The sequence below is a fragment of the Pan troglodytes genome, chromosome 3, assembly GCF_028858775.2.
Source record: "Pan troglodytes isolate AG18354 chromosome 3, NHGRI_mPanTro3-v2.0_pri, whole genome shotgun sequence".
Taxonomy (NCBI): domain Eukaryota; kingdom Metazoa; phylum Chordata; class Mammalia; order Primates; family Hominidae; genus Pan; species Pan troglodytes.
The window spans coordinates 2291600-2311726 of NC_072401.2; the positions used below are offsets into that span (position 1 = coordinate 2291600).

Below are 20127 nucleotides of genomic sequence, written 5' to 3' on the forward strand. Positions count from 1 at the left end.
TGGGAAGGCACCTGTTACTTAGCCGACCTTGGTCTAGCGGTAGCGCCAGTGCCTGGGAAGGCACCTGTTACTTTGCAAACCAGGAAAGGGAGTCTCCCTTTTCGTGGGGGAGTTAGAGAAGACTCTGCTCCACCACCTCTTGTGGAAGGCCTGACATCAGTCAAGCCCACCTGCAGCCATCCAGAGGCCTAACCGTCTCCCTGTGATGCTGTGCTTCAGTGGTCACGCTCCTGGTCCACTTTCATGTTCCGCCCTGTACACCTGGCTCCGCCTTCTAGATAGCAGTAGCAGAATTGGTGAGAATATGAAAGTCTTTGATCTCTCTGAGAAATGCATAGAAGAAATAATGTAAGCTGTCCCCTCTCTCTCTCTGCCTCGGCTACCAAACAGGGAAGGGCCCCCTGTCTGGTGGACACATGACTCGCTTGACCTTACCTATCATTGGAGATGACTCACACTCCTTACCCTGCCCCCTTGCCTTGTATACAATAAATAACAGCGCAGCCAGACATTCAGGGCCACTGCCAGTCTCCGCATCTTGGTGGTAGTGGTCCCCTGTGCCCAGCTGTCTTTTCTTCAGTCTCTTTGTCTTGTGTCTTTATTTCTATGATCTCTCGTCTCCGCACACGAGGAGAAAATCCCACAGGCCCTGTGGGGCTGATCCCTACAGTTCTATGCTGTGTTCTTTCTTGGTTAAGTTTTCTTTTTTCCTGGAGGCTATTTTTGGTATCTTAAGACAGTTTGTATGGGAAGTAAATTTGAGTCCTTGCAGTTCAGAGTATGCTACTTTTGTTTTTGTGAGATGGAGTCTTGCTTTGTCGCCCAGGCTAGAGTTCAGTGGCGGCATCTCAGCTTGCTGCAACCTCTGCCACTTGGGTTCAAGTGATTCTCATGCCTCAGCCTCCCGAGTAGCTGGGACTACAGGTGTGTGCCACCCTGCCCAGCTCATTTTTGTATTTTTAGTAGAGATGGGATTTTGCTATGTCGGCCAGGCTGGTCTCGAACTTCTGACCTCAAGTATTCTACCCGCCTTGGCCTCCTAAAGTGCTGAGATTACATGTGTGAGCCACTGCACCCAGCCCAGAGTATGCTACTTTTTTTTTGAGATGGAGCCTTGCTCTGTTGCCAGGCTGGAGTGCGGTGGCATGATCTTGGCTTATTGCAGTCTCCACCTCCTGGGTTCAAGTGATTCTCCCGCCTCAGCCTCCTGAGTAGCTGGGACTACGGGCACACGCCACCATGCCTGGCTAATTTTTTGTGTTTTAGTAGAGACAGGGTTTCACCATGTTGGCCAGGCTGGTCTCGAACTCTTGATCTGAGGTGATCTGCCCACCTTGGCCTCCCGAAGTGCTGGGATTACTGGCATGAGCCACTGTGCCTGGCCCAGAGTATGCTACTTTTCTATCTTCACACTTGATTGATGGTTTGACTGGGTATAGAATTTTATGTTGAGAAGAATTCCCCTAGGAATTTTGAAGGTATTACTCCATTTCCTTCTAGCATCCAGAGTTTTTGGCCATTCTTCCCATAATTTGCTATTCTTCACATACCTTGCTATTCAATTTCTTGTTCCATTAACTTGGAGGCTGGCCTTTCACCCAACCCCCAGCAGCTTGAATTTCAGCAGGGTGTGCCCTGCTGTGGATGTTGCAGTGGGACACTTAGGACTGTTTTAGTTGGAGACTTGATTTTGGGTTTATTCTTGGAGCTTCTCTGTTTCTCCAGAAAGCCTATTATTTGGGTATCAAACCTCCTAGATTGATCTTACAGGTTGCTATGGAAATAGGTATTTTTCATCTTAATTTTTTTCTTCTTTCTGGGAGATTTCTTATCTTTCAAGCTTTCTTGTTGAATTTTTTCTTTTTTTCTTTTTTTTTTTTTGAGACGGAGTCTGGCTCTGTCGCCCAGGCTGGAGTGCAGTGGCGCAGTCTCGGCTCACTGCAAGCTCCGCCTCCTGGGTTCACACCATTCTCCTGCCTCAGCCTCCTGGGTAGCTGAGACTACAGGCGCCCACCACCATGCCTGGCTAATTTTTGTATTTTTAGTAGAAATGGGATTTCACTGTGTTAGCCAGGATGGTCTCGATTTCCTGACCTCGTGGTCCGCCTGCCTCAGCCTCCCAAAGTGCTGGGATTACAGGCTTGAGCCACCGCGCCCGGCCTGAATTTTATTTTCATAGTTGTATTTTAGAATTTCAAATATCTCTTTGTTTTTCTGTGTTCTCTTTTCATAGCACACGGGGTTTCTCTGTTGGGTATCTTCTCTTCTCTTGCCTTATGTCTGTGGCCCTGCAGAGAGCCATTCATTTCTGTGTGTTTTGGATTCATTCATACTGGATGCTTCCCTGGGTCCAGGGCTTCCTTGGTGCTGGGCTCGTGTTTAAGAGCACGACACTTAGAGCTGCCTGCAACCATGGATGGGGAGGCTTGGTTATCCACCCTCCTTTGCATTAGAGGGTCTGATTGGCCATTGGCCACTTAATTGGGGGAATCTACAGAAGACTCACTGGAGAGGTTTTTCCTCTGGAGCACTTCAGGTCTTCAGGAAATATCCTTTGATTCATCTGGGCCAGTGTTCTGCATGAGGGGACAGGGAGTGGTAACTGCCCCCACCCTGTGCCAGGGAGATCCCCCTCCCTCCTCTCACCTGGCACAGAGATCTGACCTTTTAACCTGCTTACCTGTATTCACCTTCTCATTTGACTTCAGTGGAATCTGGTACCTCCTCTCTTGGATTTTGGGCCCGTCTCTTTCTTTCCTCATCCCCCTGGCTGCACTGTGGGACGTGGCTTCTTCCTCTCAGCTAAGAGTAAGACTAGTGGGCATCTGTGGGGTTACTCTGTGGTCTGAGCTGCTCTCTGAGGCCACTGATGCTCCTGTCACCCTAGCACTGTGAGATAGGGGGGTAGCTAGCTGGTAGGTAGCAGGGCTGAGATTTGAACCCAGGTTGTGTGATGCCCGTATACTGCCTCCTTCACTGCCTCTCTCACTCCTTTCTTGCAGATGTCCTCTTGTCTTATTTGGTATCTTTTTAAGAGGGAATAAAGGAGTGCATTTAGTCAGCTAGCTAGCTTTTTTCTTTTTCTTTTTTTTTTCTTTGTTTTTTTTGTTTTTGAGACAGGGTCTAGCTCTGTCACCCAGGCTGGAGAGCAGTGGTATGATCTTGGCTCACTGCAACATGTGCCTCCCAGGCTCACGCCATCCTCTCACCTCAGCCTCCGGAGTAGCTGGGACTACAGGTGCACACCACCACACCGGGCTAATTTTTGCATTTTTCGTAGAGATGGGCTTTTGCCATGTTGCCCAGGCTGGTCTCGAAATCCTGAGCTCAATCTCCCTGCCTCGGCCTCCCAAAGTGGTGGGATTACAGGCGTGAGGGACTGCGCCTGGCCTGGTTGGCTTTCTTTCCCATTCAATTTTGAACCTTATCTGAGTCTCTTGTAAGTTAATTAGTTTCCCTCTTTGGCATGTGGCATGTAAGGGATAAGAAGTATAGAATTTGTTTTGAGGTTAACAGGCTCAGACAACACCAAGAAAAACAACTGCAAAATAGCAGTAGATTTGACTAGTTTCATCCCAGATTCTAACTTTCATTCTCTAACATTTTATTTTAAAAACTAGGTCAGAAAAAGAGTGCACGCCAGTATCACGTACAGTTCTTTGGTGACGCCCCAGAAAGAGCTTGGATATTTGAGAAGAGCCTCGTAGCTTTTGAAGGAGAAGGACAGTTTGAAAAATTATGCCAGGAAAGTGCCAAGCAGGCACCCACGAAAGCTGAGAAAATTAAGGTGATAGATGACCCTTCAGTCTACTTTTAGACCAGAAATTTAATTTTTATTCTTTAAGTTAACTTATTTTTGTTTTGAACTTATACTTGCTCGAAATATTGTAATGGCTTAACAATCTCTTTCATTGTTGACTTTTGCCCAAGGATGCCATGTTACAATATGATAAAGTTCTTTTAGAGACACAACTGATTTTTTTTTGCTCATTTGATGACTCTCAGAGATAACTTGTTTTAGAATTTATATATACACATATATGTACATATATATGTGTTTATACACACACACACACACAGAGGGATTAATGTAATGTGATAGGAATTGATTTCTGGTTTAAAGAAACAATAAAGGTATTATGTTGGGCTGAATTCTAAAATTGGTTTTTATAAGTTTTTATTTCTATTATTTTAAAAAATTTTTTTGAGTTGGAGTTTCACTCTTGTCGCCCAGGCTGGAGTGTAATGGCATGATCTTGGCTCATTGCATCCTCTGCCCCCGCGGGTTCAAGCGATTCTCCTGCCTCAGCCTCCCAAGTAGCTGGAATTACAGGTGCCTGCCACTACGCCTGGCTAATTTTTGTATTTTTAGTGGAGACAGGGTTTCACCAGGTTGGCCAGACTGGTCTTGGACTCCTGACCTCAGGTGATGTGTCTGCCTCGGCCTCCACAGGTGCTGGGATTACAGGTGGGAACCACCACGCTGGCCAAGTTTTTTATTTCTAAAATTATGTGAAAATGTAAAAGTATTCTTTTTTTTTTTTTTTTTTTTTTTGAGACAGAGTCTTGCTCTGTCACCCCAGGCTAGAGTGCAGTGGCGTGGTCTCGGGTTACTGCATCCGCTGCCTCCCAGTTCAAGTGATTCTCGTGTCTCAGCCTCCCTAGTGGCTGGGACCACAGGCATGCACTACCATGCCTGGCTTATCTTTTGTATTTTAGTAGAGATGGGGTTTTGCCATGTTGACCAGGCTGGTCTTAAACTCCTGGCCTCAAGTGATCCATCTGCCTTGACATCCGTAAGTGCTGGAATCATAGGCATGAATCATGTGCCTAGGAAAAGTAGTTAACTTTTATGTTTGTGTAGTGAAACTTACAGTGTCTCTTTTTTTTTTCCCAGCTATTGAAACCAATTTCAGGGAAATTGAGGGCCCAGTGGGAAATGGGCATTGTTCAAGCAGAAGAAGCTGCAAGCATGTCAGTGGAGGAGCGGAAAGCCAAGTTCACCTTTCTCTATGTGGGGGACCAGCTTCATCTCAACCCTCAAGTAGCCAAGGAGGCTGGCATTGCTGCAGAGTCTTTGGGAGAAATGGCAGAATCCTCAGGAGTCGGTGAAGAAGCTGCTGAAAACCCCAAGTCTGTGAGAGAAGAGTGCATTCCCATGAAGAGAAGGCGGAGGGCCAAACTGTGTAGCTCTGCAGAGACCCTGGAGAGTCACCCCGACATAGGGAAGAGTACTCCTCAAAAGACGGCAGAGGCTGACCCCAGAAGAGGAGTAGGGTCTCCTCCTGGGAGGAAGAAGACCACAGTCTCCATGCCACGAAGCAGGAAGGGAGATGCAGCATCCCAGTTTTTGGTCTTCTGTCAAAAACACAGGGATGAGGTCAGTACTAAGTTGTGTTTCATGCTAGCAAGTTTCAGAATTTGAGGAACATCCCTTCAGTGCAGAATCATCTGTTTCTCAGCATTATCAGGCGACTCTAACATGAGCCTTGCATAGATTTTAGATCTAATAAATAAGTATTATTAGGGAACAGCCATTCTGACCCTTGAGGGAAAAGATACTCGACTTGCACTCTGGGTTCTTAAAATATCCTTCCTAATGTGGATAAGAAGATACCGAGAACAGGCCAGGCACAGTGGCTCATGCCTGTAATTTCAGTACTTTGGGAGGCCAAGGTGGGAGGATTGCTTCAGCTCAGGAGTTTGAGACCAGCCTGGGCAACATGGTGAAACCCCATCTCTACAAAAATTAGCCGGGTGTGGTGGCACATGCCTGTAGTCCCAGCTGCTTGGGAGACTGAGACAGGAGGATCCCTTGAGTCCTGAAGGTGGGGTTTGTAGTGAGTCGTGATGGCATCACTGCACCGTAGCCTGGGTGACAGCAGAGCGAGACTGTGTCTCAAAAAAAAAAAAAAACTAGCACAGAGGGAAGTGAGTCTCAACAGGCTGCGCTTTGCTTGAAGCGTGTGGCCATGTCCTTAATGCGTGACTCCAGGTTAGCATTTTCTCCAGCAGTCTGTTCTGAAGCTTCCAGTGCAGGATATGCTCATCTATAAAGCTCATTGTGTCCACTGGCACTGAGGGTGTTGATTTATTTCCCTGACATTTAAAAGGGTAGCAATGTGATTAAGACATTTATATAATTTTCTTAATTGTTTGCATAAAATGCACAGTCTGTTAGTACATAATAAAGGCTGTAAAGAACTGATGGAGTTGGGTTCCCCACTTCCCACTTTTGGTTATGTTACTTGGAGTGGATCATATTCTCATGCTTAAAAGGCTTTTTTTAAGTGTTCATTTTAATTTTACTTCCATAGGAATTTTCCATTCAGTAGTCTAAATCTATGTGGTGATTAAAGGTATCAAAAACAATAGTGTTGGCCAGGCACAGTGGCTCACACCTGTAATCCCAACACTTTGGGAAGCTGAGGCGGGTGGATCACGAGGTCAGGAATTTGAGACCATCCTGGCCAACATGGTGAAACCCCGTCTCTACTAAAAATACAAAAAAAAAAATTAGCTGGGCATGGTGACGCGTGCTTGTAATCCCAGCTTCTCAGGAGGCTGAGGCAGGAAAATTGCTTGAACCAGGGAGTTGGAGGTTGCAGTGAGCCAAGATTGCACCACTGCACTCCAGCCTGGCAACAGAATGAGACGCCGTCTCAAAAAAAAGGAAAAAAAGTCTGTCTTCAAAAAATTTTCCATGAATCTTTAACCAGCATGTATTTTGTGGCAGGCAGCGTGGCACAATAAGGAGCCATGAGTAGTTCAGGCACAGATGCATAAATGGATGACTGTGGGTATTCTAATAAATCTACTGGACGTGATTTTTTTGTCCCTGTATGGGATCTGGAAATTCTGCCAGAGAAAGGCATTTGAGTGATGCCTTCAAGAGTAACCCATGGCTGGGCGTGGTGGCTCCTGCCTGTAATCTCAGCACATTGGGAGGCTAAGGTGGGCAGATCACCTGAGGTTAGGAGTTTGAGGCTAGTCTGGCCTACATGGTGAAACCTTGTCTCTACTAAAAATACAAGAATTAGCTGGGCATGGTGGTGTGCGCTTGTAATCCCAGCTACTCAGGAGGCTGAGGCAGGAGAATCACTTGAACCGGGAGGCCACAGTGAGCTGAAATCATGCCGCTGCACTCCAGCCTGGGTAATCCGTAGGGCTTTTCTCAGGAATGCAAGGGTGGTTTGATGTTAGAAAGCTATTATTGTGACTTACTGTGTAATGCTCATCTCCATAGAGGGAGAAAAAGCATTTGATAAAATTCATTGCTTTTTAAAATTAAGTAAACACCCTGTATTTATGGGGTATATGTGATATTTGGTACGTGTATAAGTTCATTGCATTTTCTCCTTGGGAGGTTGAGGTGGGAGGATTGCTTGAGCCCAGGAGTTTTGAGGTTGCAGCGAGCTGTGATTGTGCCACAGCTTTCCAGCTTAGGTGACAGAGTGAGACTCTGTCTCATAAAAAGAAAAGAAAGGCCAAGTGTGGCAGCTCACACCTGTCATCCCAGCACTTTGGGAGGGTGAGGCAGGAGGATTGCTTGAGCCCATGAGTTTGAGACCAGCCTGGGCAACATGAAACCCTGTCTCTAAAAAAAAAAATTTTTTTTTAATTAGCCAGATGTGATGGCATGTGCCTGTAGTCTCAACTACTCAGGAGGTTGAGGCAAGAGGATTGCTCGAGTCCAGAAGTTTAAGGCTGTGGTGAACCATGATCATGCCATTGCACTCTAGTCTGGGCCACAGAGTGAGACCCTGTCTTAAACAAAAAAATTATTGCTTATTGATAAAAGGTTAGTAAACCAGGAATAAAAGGGAACTTCCTAAATCTGTTTAAGGATATGTATCAGAAGCTTTCATCAAGGATATTACTGATGAAACTTTAGAAGCATTCTCCTTAGGCCAGGCATGGTGGCTCACACCTGTAATCCCAGCACTTTGGGAGGCTGAGGCGGGTAGATCACTTGAGGTCAGGAATTCAAGACCAGCCTGGCCAACATGGTGAAACCCCGTCCCTACCAAAATTATAAAAAATAAGCTGGGCATGGTGGCGTGCGCCTGTACTTCCAGCTATTTGGGAGGCTGAGGCAGGAGAATTGCTTGAACCCAGGAGGTGGAGGTTGCAGTGAGCCAAGATCGTGCCACTGCACTCCAGCCTGGCGACAGAGCGAGACTCCGTCTCAAATTTAAAAAAAAAAGCATTCTCTTTAAAATCATGAACGAGGGCCAGGCACAATGGCTCATATCTGTAATCCTAGCATTTTGGGAGGCTGAGACAGGTGGATCAATGAAGGTTGGGAGTTTGAGACCAGCATGGCCAACGTGGTGAAACCCCATCTCTACTAAAAATACAAAATTTTACCAGCTGTGGTGGCGAGCACCTGTAATCCCAGCTACTTGAGAGGTTGAGAAAGGAGAATCGGTTGAACCTGGGAGACGGAGGTTGCAGCGAGCCAAAATCACGCCAATGCACTCCAGCCTGGGCAACACAGCAAGACTCTGTCTCAAAAAAAAAAAAGAATGAGACAGGAAACCATTTTTCGCCATTTAATAAACGTTGTACGGAAAATAGTAGCCAATATTAGGCCGGGCGCGGTGGCTCACGCCTGTAATCCCAACACTTTGGAGGCTGAGGTGGGTGGATTACTTGAGGTCAGGAGTTCGAGACCAGCCTGGCCAACATGGTGAAACCCCATCTCTACTAGAAATGAAAAAATTAGCCAGGCGTGGTGATGCGCGCCTGTAATCCCAGCTACTCAGGAGGCCGAGGCAAGAGAATTGCTGGAACCTGGAGGCAGAGGTTGCTGTGAGCTGAGATCACACTACTGCACTGCAGCCTAGACAATAGAAGGAGTCTTCGTCTCCAAGAAAATACTAGCCAGTATTATAAAGGAATAAATAAAGCTGTCATTGTTTGTAGAAGTCTATGTAGAAAACTCAAGAGAATGTACAGAAAATCTTTTAGAATTAATAGAGTTCACCAAAATTGGTGGATATAAAATTAACATACAAGTGCAGCATCAGAGAGGAAATGTAATGTTAAAAAAGATACCATTGATAATAGAAACCAAAATGTCAGGTACTGCGGAATCAATATTACGAAATATGCATGTAACTTTAGAGAAAAATAACTGATATTTTAGCAGACCCCAATAAAGATGTATTTATATATAGGAAGATTCAAGCTTCTGAAGTTGTCAATTCTTCCTTTAATAATCTATAAATTCAGTATAATTCTAATAAAACTTCCAATAGGAATTTATTTGCCCTTTGTAAGTGGATGCTGCTGTGGCCACATTTGAAGAGAGGCTTGGCCTGAGGACTTGCTCTACCAGATAGGAAGTTATCTTATTTAAAATAGCAGTATTTGGCCAGGTGTGGTGGCTTACGCCTGTAATCCCAGCACTTTGGGAGGTCGAGGCAGGCGGATCACCGGAGGTCAGGAGCTCCAGACTAGCCTGGCCAACATGATGAAACCTTATCTCTACTAAAAATATAGAAATTAGTCGGGCATGGTGGCAGGCGCCTGTAATCCCAGCTACTCGGGAGGCTGAGGTGGGAGAATTGCTTGAACCTGATAGGCGGAGGTTGCAGTGAGCTGGGATTGTGCCATTGTACTCCAGCCTGGGTGACAGAACAAGATTCTGTCTCATAAAAAATAAAATAGCAGTATTCATGCAGGGCAGTGATATGGCCCAAGACGGGGCCCAGAACAGGCTCTCGAGCATGTGGACATGGATGGGAAAGGGCTGCAGGCCAGTTGCATGGGAGGTCTGCACTGGACATGGTGCTGGGACCACTGTGATTTATGAACTTGGCCAGCATGGGAGAGGAGCTTTGTCACCATGGGAGAGGGAAGGATTTCTTAAATAAGCCAAACTAATAACAGGCTATAAAGGCTATAAAACTATGTATGTTAAAATGAAAATCTAGGCCAGGCATGGTGACTCACACCTGTAATCCCAGTACTTTGGGAGGCTGAAGCGGGAGGATTGCTTGAGCCACTGCACCACTTCAGCCTGGGTGACAGAGACCCTGGCTCAAAAAAAAAAAAAAAAAAAATTCTTATGTGTCAAGGACACCATCGACACAGTGAAAGGACAAATTCTGTAAAGAGCCGAAACAATTCTGAAGGAGAAGGGCAAGTTTCTTGGAGAGCCAGTAAGTGCATGAAGAGATGCTGCTCAACTGCGGCCATGCCCAGGAAGCTGTATATTACGATCCTGGTGGGATGGTCCTTCACAGTCATCAGGTGAGCAGACATCAAACTCAGAACAGCCAGGGATTGAGAAGATGAGCAACAGTGGGACTCCTCATACAATGCTGGTGAAACGTCATTTATTACACCTGTTTTGAGAGAAATTTGGCAAGATCTAGTGAAATTGAAGATGTGCTTTTTTTTCTCTTACAGTTTTACTCCTAGATATTTACCCTAGAGTAATTTTGCCCTTGCACGCAGAGAGAGACCACAGTGTCCAAAACCAAAAAGCTACCCAGTGACAGACTATGGTATGTTCCTACAGTGTAACTACACATCAATTAAAGTGAACTCATTGGATGTCAAAGAAGAAACAAATTGCTGAAGGGTATGCAGATTCTATCACTTGTGTAGTTTGAAAAGGGCCACATACCCACAACTGAGTTTAACTTATCCCTTTCTCTGCGTCTATCTAAAAAGTGTAAGTGGGCAGCTGTGAAGGTATGTGCCTCTCTCCAGGAGCCAAGAGGTCCATCCAGGGAGGAGCCATTAACACCTGGTGGAGTAGCCGTGGTCATTGTTGGATATAAAATGATACAAAGCAGGCCAGGCGCAAGGTGGGAGGATCACTTGAAGCCAGGAGTTTGAGACCAGCCTGGGCAACACAGCAAGATCTTATCTCTACCAAAAATAAAAATAAAATGGTATAAAGTACTCAGCAATGTGTGGACAGCCACCGTTTCAGGCATGTTGGGGGAGGGTGCAGTGGCAAGCTCTGAATGGACACTCCAGTGTTTGACAGCTAGGCCTGCACAGGGTTGGTGAGGTGCTGTATGCTCTTGGGCCCTGGAAGCAGGGTAAGGCGGTGTCGGGTGGGAACCACCCCGTCAGCCACTCTGGCATGTTGCTCGGCTGTGTCTCTACAACCTGTTCACTAGTTTGGAATTGTGAAAAAAGTGGGTACCTGAGAATTGAAGCCACTGTCCAAAGACCACCCTATTGGCTTTTTGGGACCCAAACTGATCTCAGATGGTCCTTCTAGTGCTAAGAAGTGTGCTAAAAATGAAAGTCTGGATTGGCACTATACTAAAAGTAATATAAAACCAAACTGAAGGTATACAGTTAAAACTGAGTTCTGGGCAGAGTGCAGTGGCTCACACCTGTAATCCCAGCACCTTGGGAGGCCGAGGAGGGTAGGATGCTTGAGGTTGGTAGTTTGAGAACAGCCTGGGCAACACAGTGAGACTCCCATCTCTACAAAAAAAACAAAACAAAACAAAACAAGAAAATTAACGGGGCATGATGGTGCACACCTGTAGTCTCAGTTACTCAGGAAGCTGAGGCAGGAGGACCACTTGAGCCTGGAAGGTCGAGGCTGCAGTGAGCCATCATTGCGCCACTGCACTCCAGTTTGGATGACAGAGCGAGACCCTGTCAAAGCAAAAACTACAAAAAATTGAGCTCTGTGTTAATGTCCAACACTCTGCCCTGCCCACCCCTGGTTCCTGATGTAAGGCCCATGGGGCCTCCCTTCCCTCCACTGGACTCTGGCTGGGTGGTTTTGAAGAATTTTCTGTTATCGGAAAAGCAATGACTATTAGGATGCTCTTTAACTGTTCTGTAATAAGCAATTCTAAACTTGAGGAAGCTCCTCCCTGCTTCCATCTGTAACCTAGGTCTTTCTACATTGTTTTTTATTTTTCGGGAGTGCTGGTGCACACAAGGATGGTTTTTGTTGGGTTGTCAGTTAACCAATGGCCAACCCTTGAGGGATAGAGTCAGGTGGAACTTCCTTGCTGCTTTCTGTACTTTCCTTTTCTAGGGTCCCTAGATGGAAGGCTGACTTCAGGACTTTTTGTTGCTACTTGCTGACTCTTTAGAGGTCATTTTCTTTTTCTTTCTTTCTTTTTTTTTTTTTTTTTTTTGAGATGTAGTTTTGCTTTGTCACCCAGGCTGGAGTGCGAAGGCGCCACCTCGGCCCACTGCAACCTCCTCCCCCCGGGTTCAAGCGATTCTCCTGCCTCAGCCTCCCGAGTTGCTGAGACCACAGGCACATGCCACCACGTCCGGCTAATTTTTGTATTTGTAGTAGAGATGGGGTTTCATTATGTTGGACAGGCTGGTCTTGAACTCGTGACCTCAGGTGATCCACCCGCCTTGGCCTCCCAAAGTCCTGGGATTACAGGCCTGAGCCACTGCACCCAGCCTAGAGGTCACTTTCTAGCTTGCTTTCTCCCTACTAGTGAAGAAATGTACTTCTATATTTTTTGTTTTTGTTTTTGAGACAGGGTCTTACTCTGTCGCCCAGGCTGGAGTGCAGTGGTGCAATCATGGCTTGCCACAGCCTTGACCTCCCTAGGCTCAAGTGATTCTCCCACCTCAGCCTCCCTAGTAGCTGGGACTACAGCCATGTGCCACCACGCCTGGCTAATTTTTCTATTTTTTATAGGGATGAGGTCTTGCTATGTTGCCCAATCTGGACTCAAACTCCTGGCCTTAAGTGATCCTCCTACCTCAGCCTCCCACAGTGCTGGGATTACAGACATGAGCCAGTGCACCTGGCCGGCTCCAGTATGAGCAGCATTTTCACTAGCAGGCTTTTTGGGCCTGAATTTTTTTTTTTTTTTTTTTTTAAAGACGTAGTCTCGCACTGTTGCCAGGCTGGAGTGCAGAGGCATGATCTCGGCTCACTGCAACCTCCGTCTCCCAGGTTCAAATGATTCTCCTGACTCAGCCTCCCGAGTAGCTGGGATTACAGGTGCCCACCACCATGCCCAGCTAATTTTTGTATTTTTAGTAGGGCCAGGGTTTCACCATGTTGGCCAGGCTGGTCTCAAACTCCTGACCTCGTGATCTCCCTGCCTCAGCCTCCCAAAGTGCTGTGATTACAGGTGTGAGCCACCGTGCCTGGTTTGGCTTGAATTTTTAATTTGTTTTTTTTTTTTTTTTTTTTTTTTTGAGACAGGGTCTCACTCTGTTGCCCAGGCTGGATTGCAGTGGCACAATCACAGCCCACTGCAACCTCCGCCTTCCGGGTTCAAGCGATCCTCCCCCCTCAGCCTTCCTAGTAGCTGGGACTACTGGTGCACGCCACCACACCCAGCTAATTGTTGTATTTTTAGTAGAGACGGGGTTTCACCATATTGGCTAGGCTGGTCTCAAACACCTGACCTCAGGTGATCTGCCCACCTCGGCCTCCCTAAGTGCTGGGATTATAGGTGTGAACCATTGCACCAGCCTGAGTTTTTAATTTTTAAAGCCTTTTCTACCTTTCCTGATCCTAATTTTTACACATCCATTAGATTGGAACCAGTGCTTTATGTCAGTTCTTTTTACATGCCTTGGTATTAGTTATCTATTGTTGCATAACATGTTACCTCAAAACTTAGTGGCTTAAAACAACAACATGCATTTACTGTCTCACAGTTTCTGTGGGCCAGGAATTTGGCAACCGCTTAGCTTAGTGGTTCTGCCTTAGGGTCTCTTGAAGTTGCATTTAAGATGTTACCTGGGGCTACATCATCCTAAGGCTTGACTGATGCTGGAGGATCTGCTTCCAGGGTACCTTCTCTCACTCATGCTGCTGGCAGGAGGCCTCGGTCCTTCACCATGTGGCCCTCTCCACAGGGCTGCTGGTGTGTGCTCACAACATGATGGGGGCTGGCTTTCTCCAGAGTAAGTGATCCAAGAAAGAGCAAGGTGGATATCTTTTATGCCCTACACTTGGAGTCCTATGCAACCATTTCTGCACTATGTTATTGACTACGCCGTAAGCAGTAGTGGGGGCTTGAGCTCTAGGAGGCAGGGCTCACAGAGGGGTGGGGGGTCGTCTTGGAGGGTGGATACCTAAACATTCTTCACTGAATCCTGAAAGCAAAAGAAAACTCTAAAAAGATGTTGGGGGGAGCACAGTGCAGTGCCTCATGCCTGTAATCCCAGCACTTTGGGAGGCCATGGCGGGCAGATCACTTGAGGTCAGGAGTTCGAGACCAGCCTGGCCCACATGGTGAAACCCCCATCTCTACTAAAAATACAAAAAGTAGCCAGGTGTGGTGGTGCATGCCTATAATCCCAGCTACTCAGGAGGCTAAGGTGGGAGAATCGCTTGAACCCAGGAGGCAGAGGTTGCAGTGAGCTGAGATCACGTCACTGCACTCCAGCCTGGGCCGCAATGCGACTCTTATCTCAGAAAAAAAAAAAAAAAAAAAGGCCGTGTAGGGAGCAGGCAGGATGAAGGAGGGGAATGTAATCTGAAGACTCTAATTTGTAGAGTCTCCAATTATGTTGGTAATGTTTTAGTCAGCTGTGGGATTGTGGAAATTTGGTTTTCCATGTTTTTTTGATATGTTTTAAATTTTTATTTATTTTTGAGACAGAATCTTACTGTTTCCCGGGCTGGAATGCAGGGGTGCAATCATAGGTCACTGCAGCCCTGAACTCCAAGGCTGCAGTGATGCTTCCACCTCCACTTCCCGAGTAGCTGTGACTACAGGCACTTGCCACCATACCCAACTAATTTAAAAATAATTTCTTTTTTTCTTTTAAACACAATCTTTCTCTGTTGCCTAGGCTGGTCTCAAACTCCTGGCCTCAAGTGATCTTCCCACTTAGGCCTCCGAAAATGTTGGGATTATAGGCATGAGCCATGTGTCCAGCTTGTTTTTGATATGTTAAGAATAAAGAAGTGGCCACTATTGAGTGCTTATCACATGTCAGATGCCTTGCCAGTATGTTATTGTACAAAAGTATATCTAGTACTCCTCAGAATCACCTTATAAGGTAAATATAAATTATCTCTGCTTTATAGCTGGCTAACCTGAGCTTAAAAGTTGTCAGGTTTCAGTGAGATGATGCAGTCAGGAAGTAGGAGAATTGGGACCTGACCCTAATTGTGTGTGTGAGCATGCGCTTTTGTGTTTTTAGAACTCGTAACCATCATACCATACAGTTTCACTGTGAAGCTCAGAGACTTTAATGAGGAGTCATTGCTCTGTTAACCTAAGATGATGATGACACTTTCCTGGCTTCCCCGCAGAAGCCGTCTGTGGTGGCTGTCTTGTGAGGCGAGGTGGCTGCAGGGCGCTTGTGACTCTGCTTTGACGAAGCAGTGAAGGACACTGTTAGCATTCATCCTAACTGGGGGCTCTGGAGTCATGGTGGGTGATGGGGTGCCAGGGGCAGAGGTGGGTGGGAGGGCAGCAGGCCCGTGAAGGAATGTGCTGTGTTTGAGGAGGTGAGAGGCAGATGTGTTGTGGATCCGAAGCCCTGTGCAGAAACTTCCACTGGTTGAAGAGCTGAGGCCCTTGGAGCTTGAAGAGTTGGGAGTGAGTGGGCTCATGGAGTGAGTCATGGCAGCAATCAGGGTAGGGCCTGCTGGGTTGGGAGGGGTGTGGCAGGAGTAGGCATACGCAGGGCTGGGGACAGGGACCCCACAGGGAACACTGGTGGAGTGCTGGGGGTCAGAGCCAGACCCAGAACTGCAGAAGGTGTCCTCGAGGTGGGAGGTCCCAGGTAGTTAGGCTGGGGGTGTCTGCAGGTTGTCTAGAGAGGTGGTGGGTGGGCATTGGTGGGTGTTGGTGTCCAGGCCAGGGTGAGGACAAGAGGGAGTGGAGCACATGACTCATCCAGGCAACAAGAGGGCAGATGGTGGGGCCATGGGAGGCTATAAGAAGCCGTCTGTGGTGACTGTCTTGGGAGGAGGGGTTTGGGTTTGGGGGCAAAGGTTACCTGTATTGGCTGGGCAGGTGGTAGGTCCAGGTGGTAATGGTAATCAGCCAACATTAACCTGATGGTTCCTTACCACTGCCAGGTGGAGTGTTACTGCCCCCGTTTCACAGAGTGGAGGCAGAGACAGTGCCTTCACTTGCCGAAGTCCACAGAACTACCCAGTAGAGGAGCCAGCATCAGAGCTGGTTGGTGCCGAGCCAGTCAGCAGACTTTCCAAAGGGCTGGTGAGCAGTGAGGGCTCTGTTCTGACTGCTCAGCTCTGCTGTTGTGGCAGGAAGACAGCCATGGGCAGCATGGGAACAAATGTATGGGGCTGACATCCAGTAAAACTTTGTGGACACCGTTGTTTGAATTTCCTGTAATTTTTGTGTCATGAAATATGATGATGTTTTTCAGACATTGAACAGAAACAGGTGGTGGGTTACACCTGGCTGGCTGGCATTAGTGTGTCAGCCCTGTGCCCTGCTCTCGAGATCCGTGGCTCTCGGACTTGGGGACACATTAGCAACCCCTGGGAAACCTTTAAATCACTGAGGCCAGACCCGGCGGGTTGGGTTGATCTTGGGTGGGACCTAAGCACCATAGGATTTCAAACCCCCAGGTTATTACCAGGTGCAGCCAAGTCCCCAGGATCAGACTTCAGTGTGTTTGCGGATCATCCTAGAGACCTTGTGAAAGTGCAGATTCCTGGTAGGCAGGTTGGGGTGGGGCCCGGGAGTCTGCATTTCTAGCATGCTCCGGGTGCTGATGCTGGCAGCCCTGGTGTGGCTGGAGGGTAGGGAAGACTCGTCTTTTGGCTGTGCAAGGTTGTCTCCGTGTGCTGGCCTGGGCTGTGACAGAAGCCAGCTCGCACTCCTTGGCGTGTGCCTTCACCCCTGCCCAGGGCCTGTACCTGAAAGACGAGGGTCGGTGCTGCCCAGTGAGGACACTGAGCTGAGCCCACCTCCATGTTCAGGGGCAGCATTCCTGTGGCACTGGCTCTACAGCGAATTTTTCAGGGGTGCCTAGAGGCTGGGTCTTAAGTGAGTTAGTGGTTTTGGAAAAGTATATATATATTTTTATCATTTATCATTTCCAACATTTACAGAAGTAGAGTTGAATTGTTTTCACTGGCACTATTCTAATTTATGAGTTTTCAGTGAGTCACAGCATCAGTTAAGCACTACTTTTCTTTGAAGCTTTTATGGACATAGTTCCATGATGTGGGAATAAAAATGCGACACACTAAGTTCTAAAGGGCCGTGCATTTGATTTCATGCAAAACAAAACCCAATGAGTTTTACGGATTTAACTTCTCATTGCACCTTCTCCCGTTCCCACAGGTGGTAGCTGAGCACCCAGATGCTTCAGGTGAGGAGATTGAAGAGCTGCTCAGGTCACAGTGGAGTCTGCTGAGTGAGAAGCAGAGAGCACGCTACAACACCAAGTTTGCCCTGGTGGCCCCTGTCCAGGCTGAAGAAGACTCTGGTAAACATAGTATTATGCTGATGTCCTCCGCTTGGGTTGATGTGTGTAGTGTAGCAAGCTGAGCTCTGATCTTGGAACTATAGGGAAGTGTGTCCACTCTCCCTGTTTCTGACCCGTGGGGTTTGGGCCAGCAGTCCAAGTGCGTGTGGTCACAGTAAAAACAGCTTCTGCCATCTGCGTTTACTGGCTTATGAGAGCTATTCAGTGTGGTGCCTTCTGGCCTGTGGCTCCCTTGCTCTCCTACCCAAATTGAGCAGCCACTGTGGTCACTGCTGCTGATGGGGCTGTGTGAAGAGAGGATAGAAGAAGGAAGGGGAGGGAAGGTCGTCTCTTGGATTCCAGGCTTACATGATGTGGTAGGGTCAGCCTTCAGGCCTGTGACTTCTGAGGAGGCAGCACTTTTCTTGCTTCTGAGAGCAATCCTCCTGGTTTCGGCTGTAGTCTGCACCTTACAGGGGCCCGGAGTGTGGGCAGCTCCTGGCCTGTTTGCCTGAGAGCTCATAGGGCAAGAAGGGTGACTGGACTGACCTTGAATTCAGGTATCCTTTGGTCCTTCCTAGGCCTTTGGCTTAAAAAAACCAAAAGTGCTAGTTTGCTTTGGGCAGTGGCAAGAGGAGGGAGAGCTGACACTGTAAGATTTGAAGATGTGTAACAGTGGTTAGATTTGTGATAAATATGTGCTTGGATGTAAATTGTGGAAAACTGAGATTTGAATGTAAAAATAACTGACATATTAGGGTATCAATTTAAAATTAAAAAAAAAAGTACTGTATATCTGAAGAGTCATCATTGAGGAGCTTTGGAGAGTCCAAACATAAAGTGTTTCAAGACTCACCTAAAAGGAAGTCGGGGCCCAGAAGCGAGAGGGTCTGGCCACATGTGCCTGCTGTCACCTTTCTCTTTCTCAGATGTTTTCATCTTGATTTAGGTGTTTCTAGATCTCTTCATCAACTATCTCATTAATCTTGAATTTGTTCAACTTCCTCAGTGTTCATTGCAAATACTATAATTTAGAATAGCAAGGATATTTAGGACTTGTATATTTTCTTTAAAAGAAAATATACCTCACTCTATCAGTACACCAAATTTAGAGACGTGTTCCTTTTAAATGACTGGCTTATTTAAAGATGAGCCAGCTCTTCCAGAAGCCAGATTCAGCTTACCCTCGAAGTGTAAGCATAAATTTGATTGTGTTATATTTTGCTGAGTGCTTAGTGGATAGAAGTGACAGTTGAGTTTCTGCCCACAGTGTGTGTCAGGTGTATGCAGGTTCTTGGGTGTCCTTTAATCCTGACTTTCAGGTGACCCTGGTGCTAACAACTAGGATGGCGCACCACATCTTTGTCACGCGCCCATGACCTCAGTGTTAGAAATCTACACAGATGTCTGGGCACAGTGGCTCACACCTGTAATCCCAGCACTTTGGGAGGCCAAGGTGGGTGGATCACTTGAGGCCAGGAATTCAAGACCAGCCTGGCCAACATGGTGAAACCCCATCTCTATTAAAAATACAAAAAAATTAGCCAGGCCTGGTGGCGCATGCCTGTAATCCCAGCTACTCGGGAGGCTGAGGCACGAGAATCTCTTGAACCCGGGAGGCAGAGGTTGCAGTGAGGCAAGATCACGCCACTGCACTCCAGCCTTGGCGACAGAGCAAGAGTCAAACTCCAAAAAAAAAAAAAAAAATTCCAGCCCGGCGCAGTGGCTCACAGCTGCGAGGCGCAGGGCTGGCGTTGTGCTCACGAACGGGTGTTCTGAAGGCAGACCTGCCTGAGGGGGGGGCCTCGAGAGTTTGGCTGGCTGTGCCATGTGGTGCCTATGCTTGGCAGTGCCTGAGCAGGTCCTGCTGCCGAGCATTCCACAGGCTTCTTCCCCAGACTGCCTTTGCACCAGCCTGCAGTGGTGTGGCCAGGAGTGGGCTTCACGAGGGCTGCTTGCCTGGCTCCCATCACACCAGGCTGGAACTGCAGCTGGTGAGGGCCCCCACGCTTTGGCTGCTGACTCTTCTTGCGCATTGGGCTCAGGCCTAGACCTGAGGTGAGGCTCTGTGAACGCACTGGCACCAGGGCACGGACACTTACTTGTACCTCTGCCTGAGGCCTTGCTGGACCCTGTGGAGCTGAGCACTCTTTTGCTGGTGTCTCCTGTCCCAACAGTAGTGAGGCTTGAGGGTGACAGCGTCCTTCAGGGCAACAGTGTCCTTCTGCAAGATGTTTTTTTTTTTTTTTTTTTTTTTGAGTTGGAGTCTTGCTCTGTCGCCCAGGCGGCTGGAGTGCAGTGGCGCGATCTCGGCTCACTGCAAGCTCTGCCTGGTGGGTTCACGCCATTCTCCTACCTCAGCCTCCCGCGTAGCTGGGACTGCAGGCGCCCGCCACCATGCCCGGCTAATTTTTTTTTTGTATTTTTAGTAGAGACGGGGTTTCACCCTGTTAGCCAGGATGGTCTCGATCTCCTGACCTCGTGATCCACCCACCTCGGCCTCCCAGAGTGCTGGGATTACAGGTGTGAGCCACCGTGCCCGGCCCTGCAAGATGTTTTATGAAGAGTCCATTAATAAAAACCCTGAACCCCTCTGTAAAGCAGTCATGCAAATGATAATATTGGATTTATATTTAACATAAACATTGGCATGTTGAAATTAATCATCTCTGTAGAATTTGCACTCTTACACCTTACCGTCTTAGGTTGATATTGTTTGGATGCCTTAGGTCTTGGATTAGCTGCTAT

General features: G+C 47.4%; 1 protein-coding gene across 13 annotated transcripts in view; it reads left to right on the top strand.

The window, feature by feature from the left end:
- Nucleotides 1–20127, top strand: part of NSD2 (nuclear receptor binding SET domain protein 2) — a 110038-nt gene that overhangs the window by 41895 nt on the left and 48016 nt on the right. For all 13 annotated transcript variants that reach the window (XR_010156271.1, XM_054683710.2, XM_063808583.1 and 10 more), the window contains 3 exons: nt 3621–3787; nt 4898–5380; nt 17256–17400. Coding sequence is in view for 12 of the 13 variants with exons in the window: in XM_054683710.2 (XP_054539685.1) it covers nt 3621–3787; nt 4898–5380; nt 17256–17400 (795 nt within the window). In the remaining variant the exon portion in view is untranslated. The remainder of the gene's footprint in view (nt 1–3620; nt 3788–4897; nt 5381–17255; nt 17401–20127) is intronic.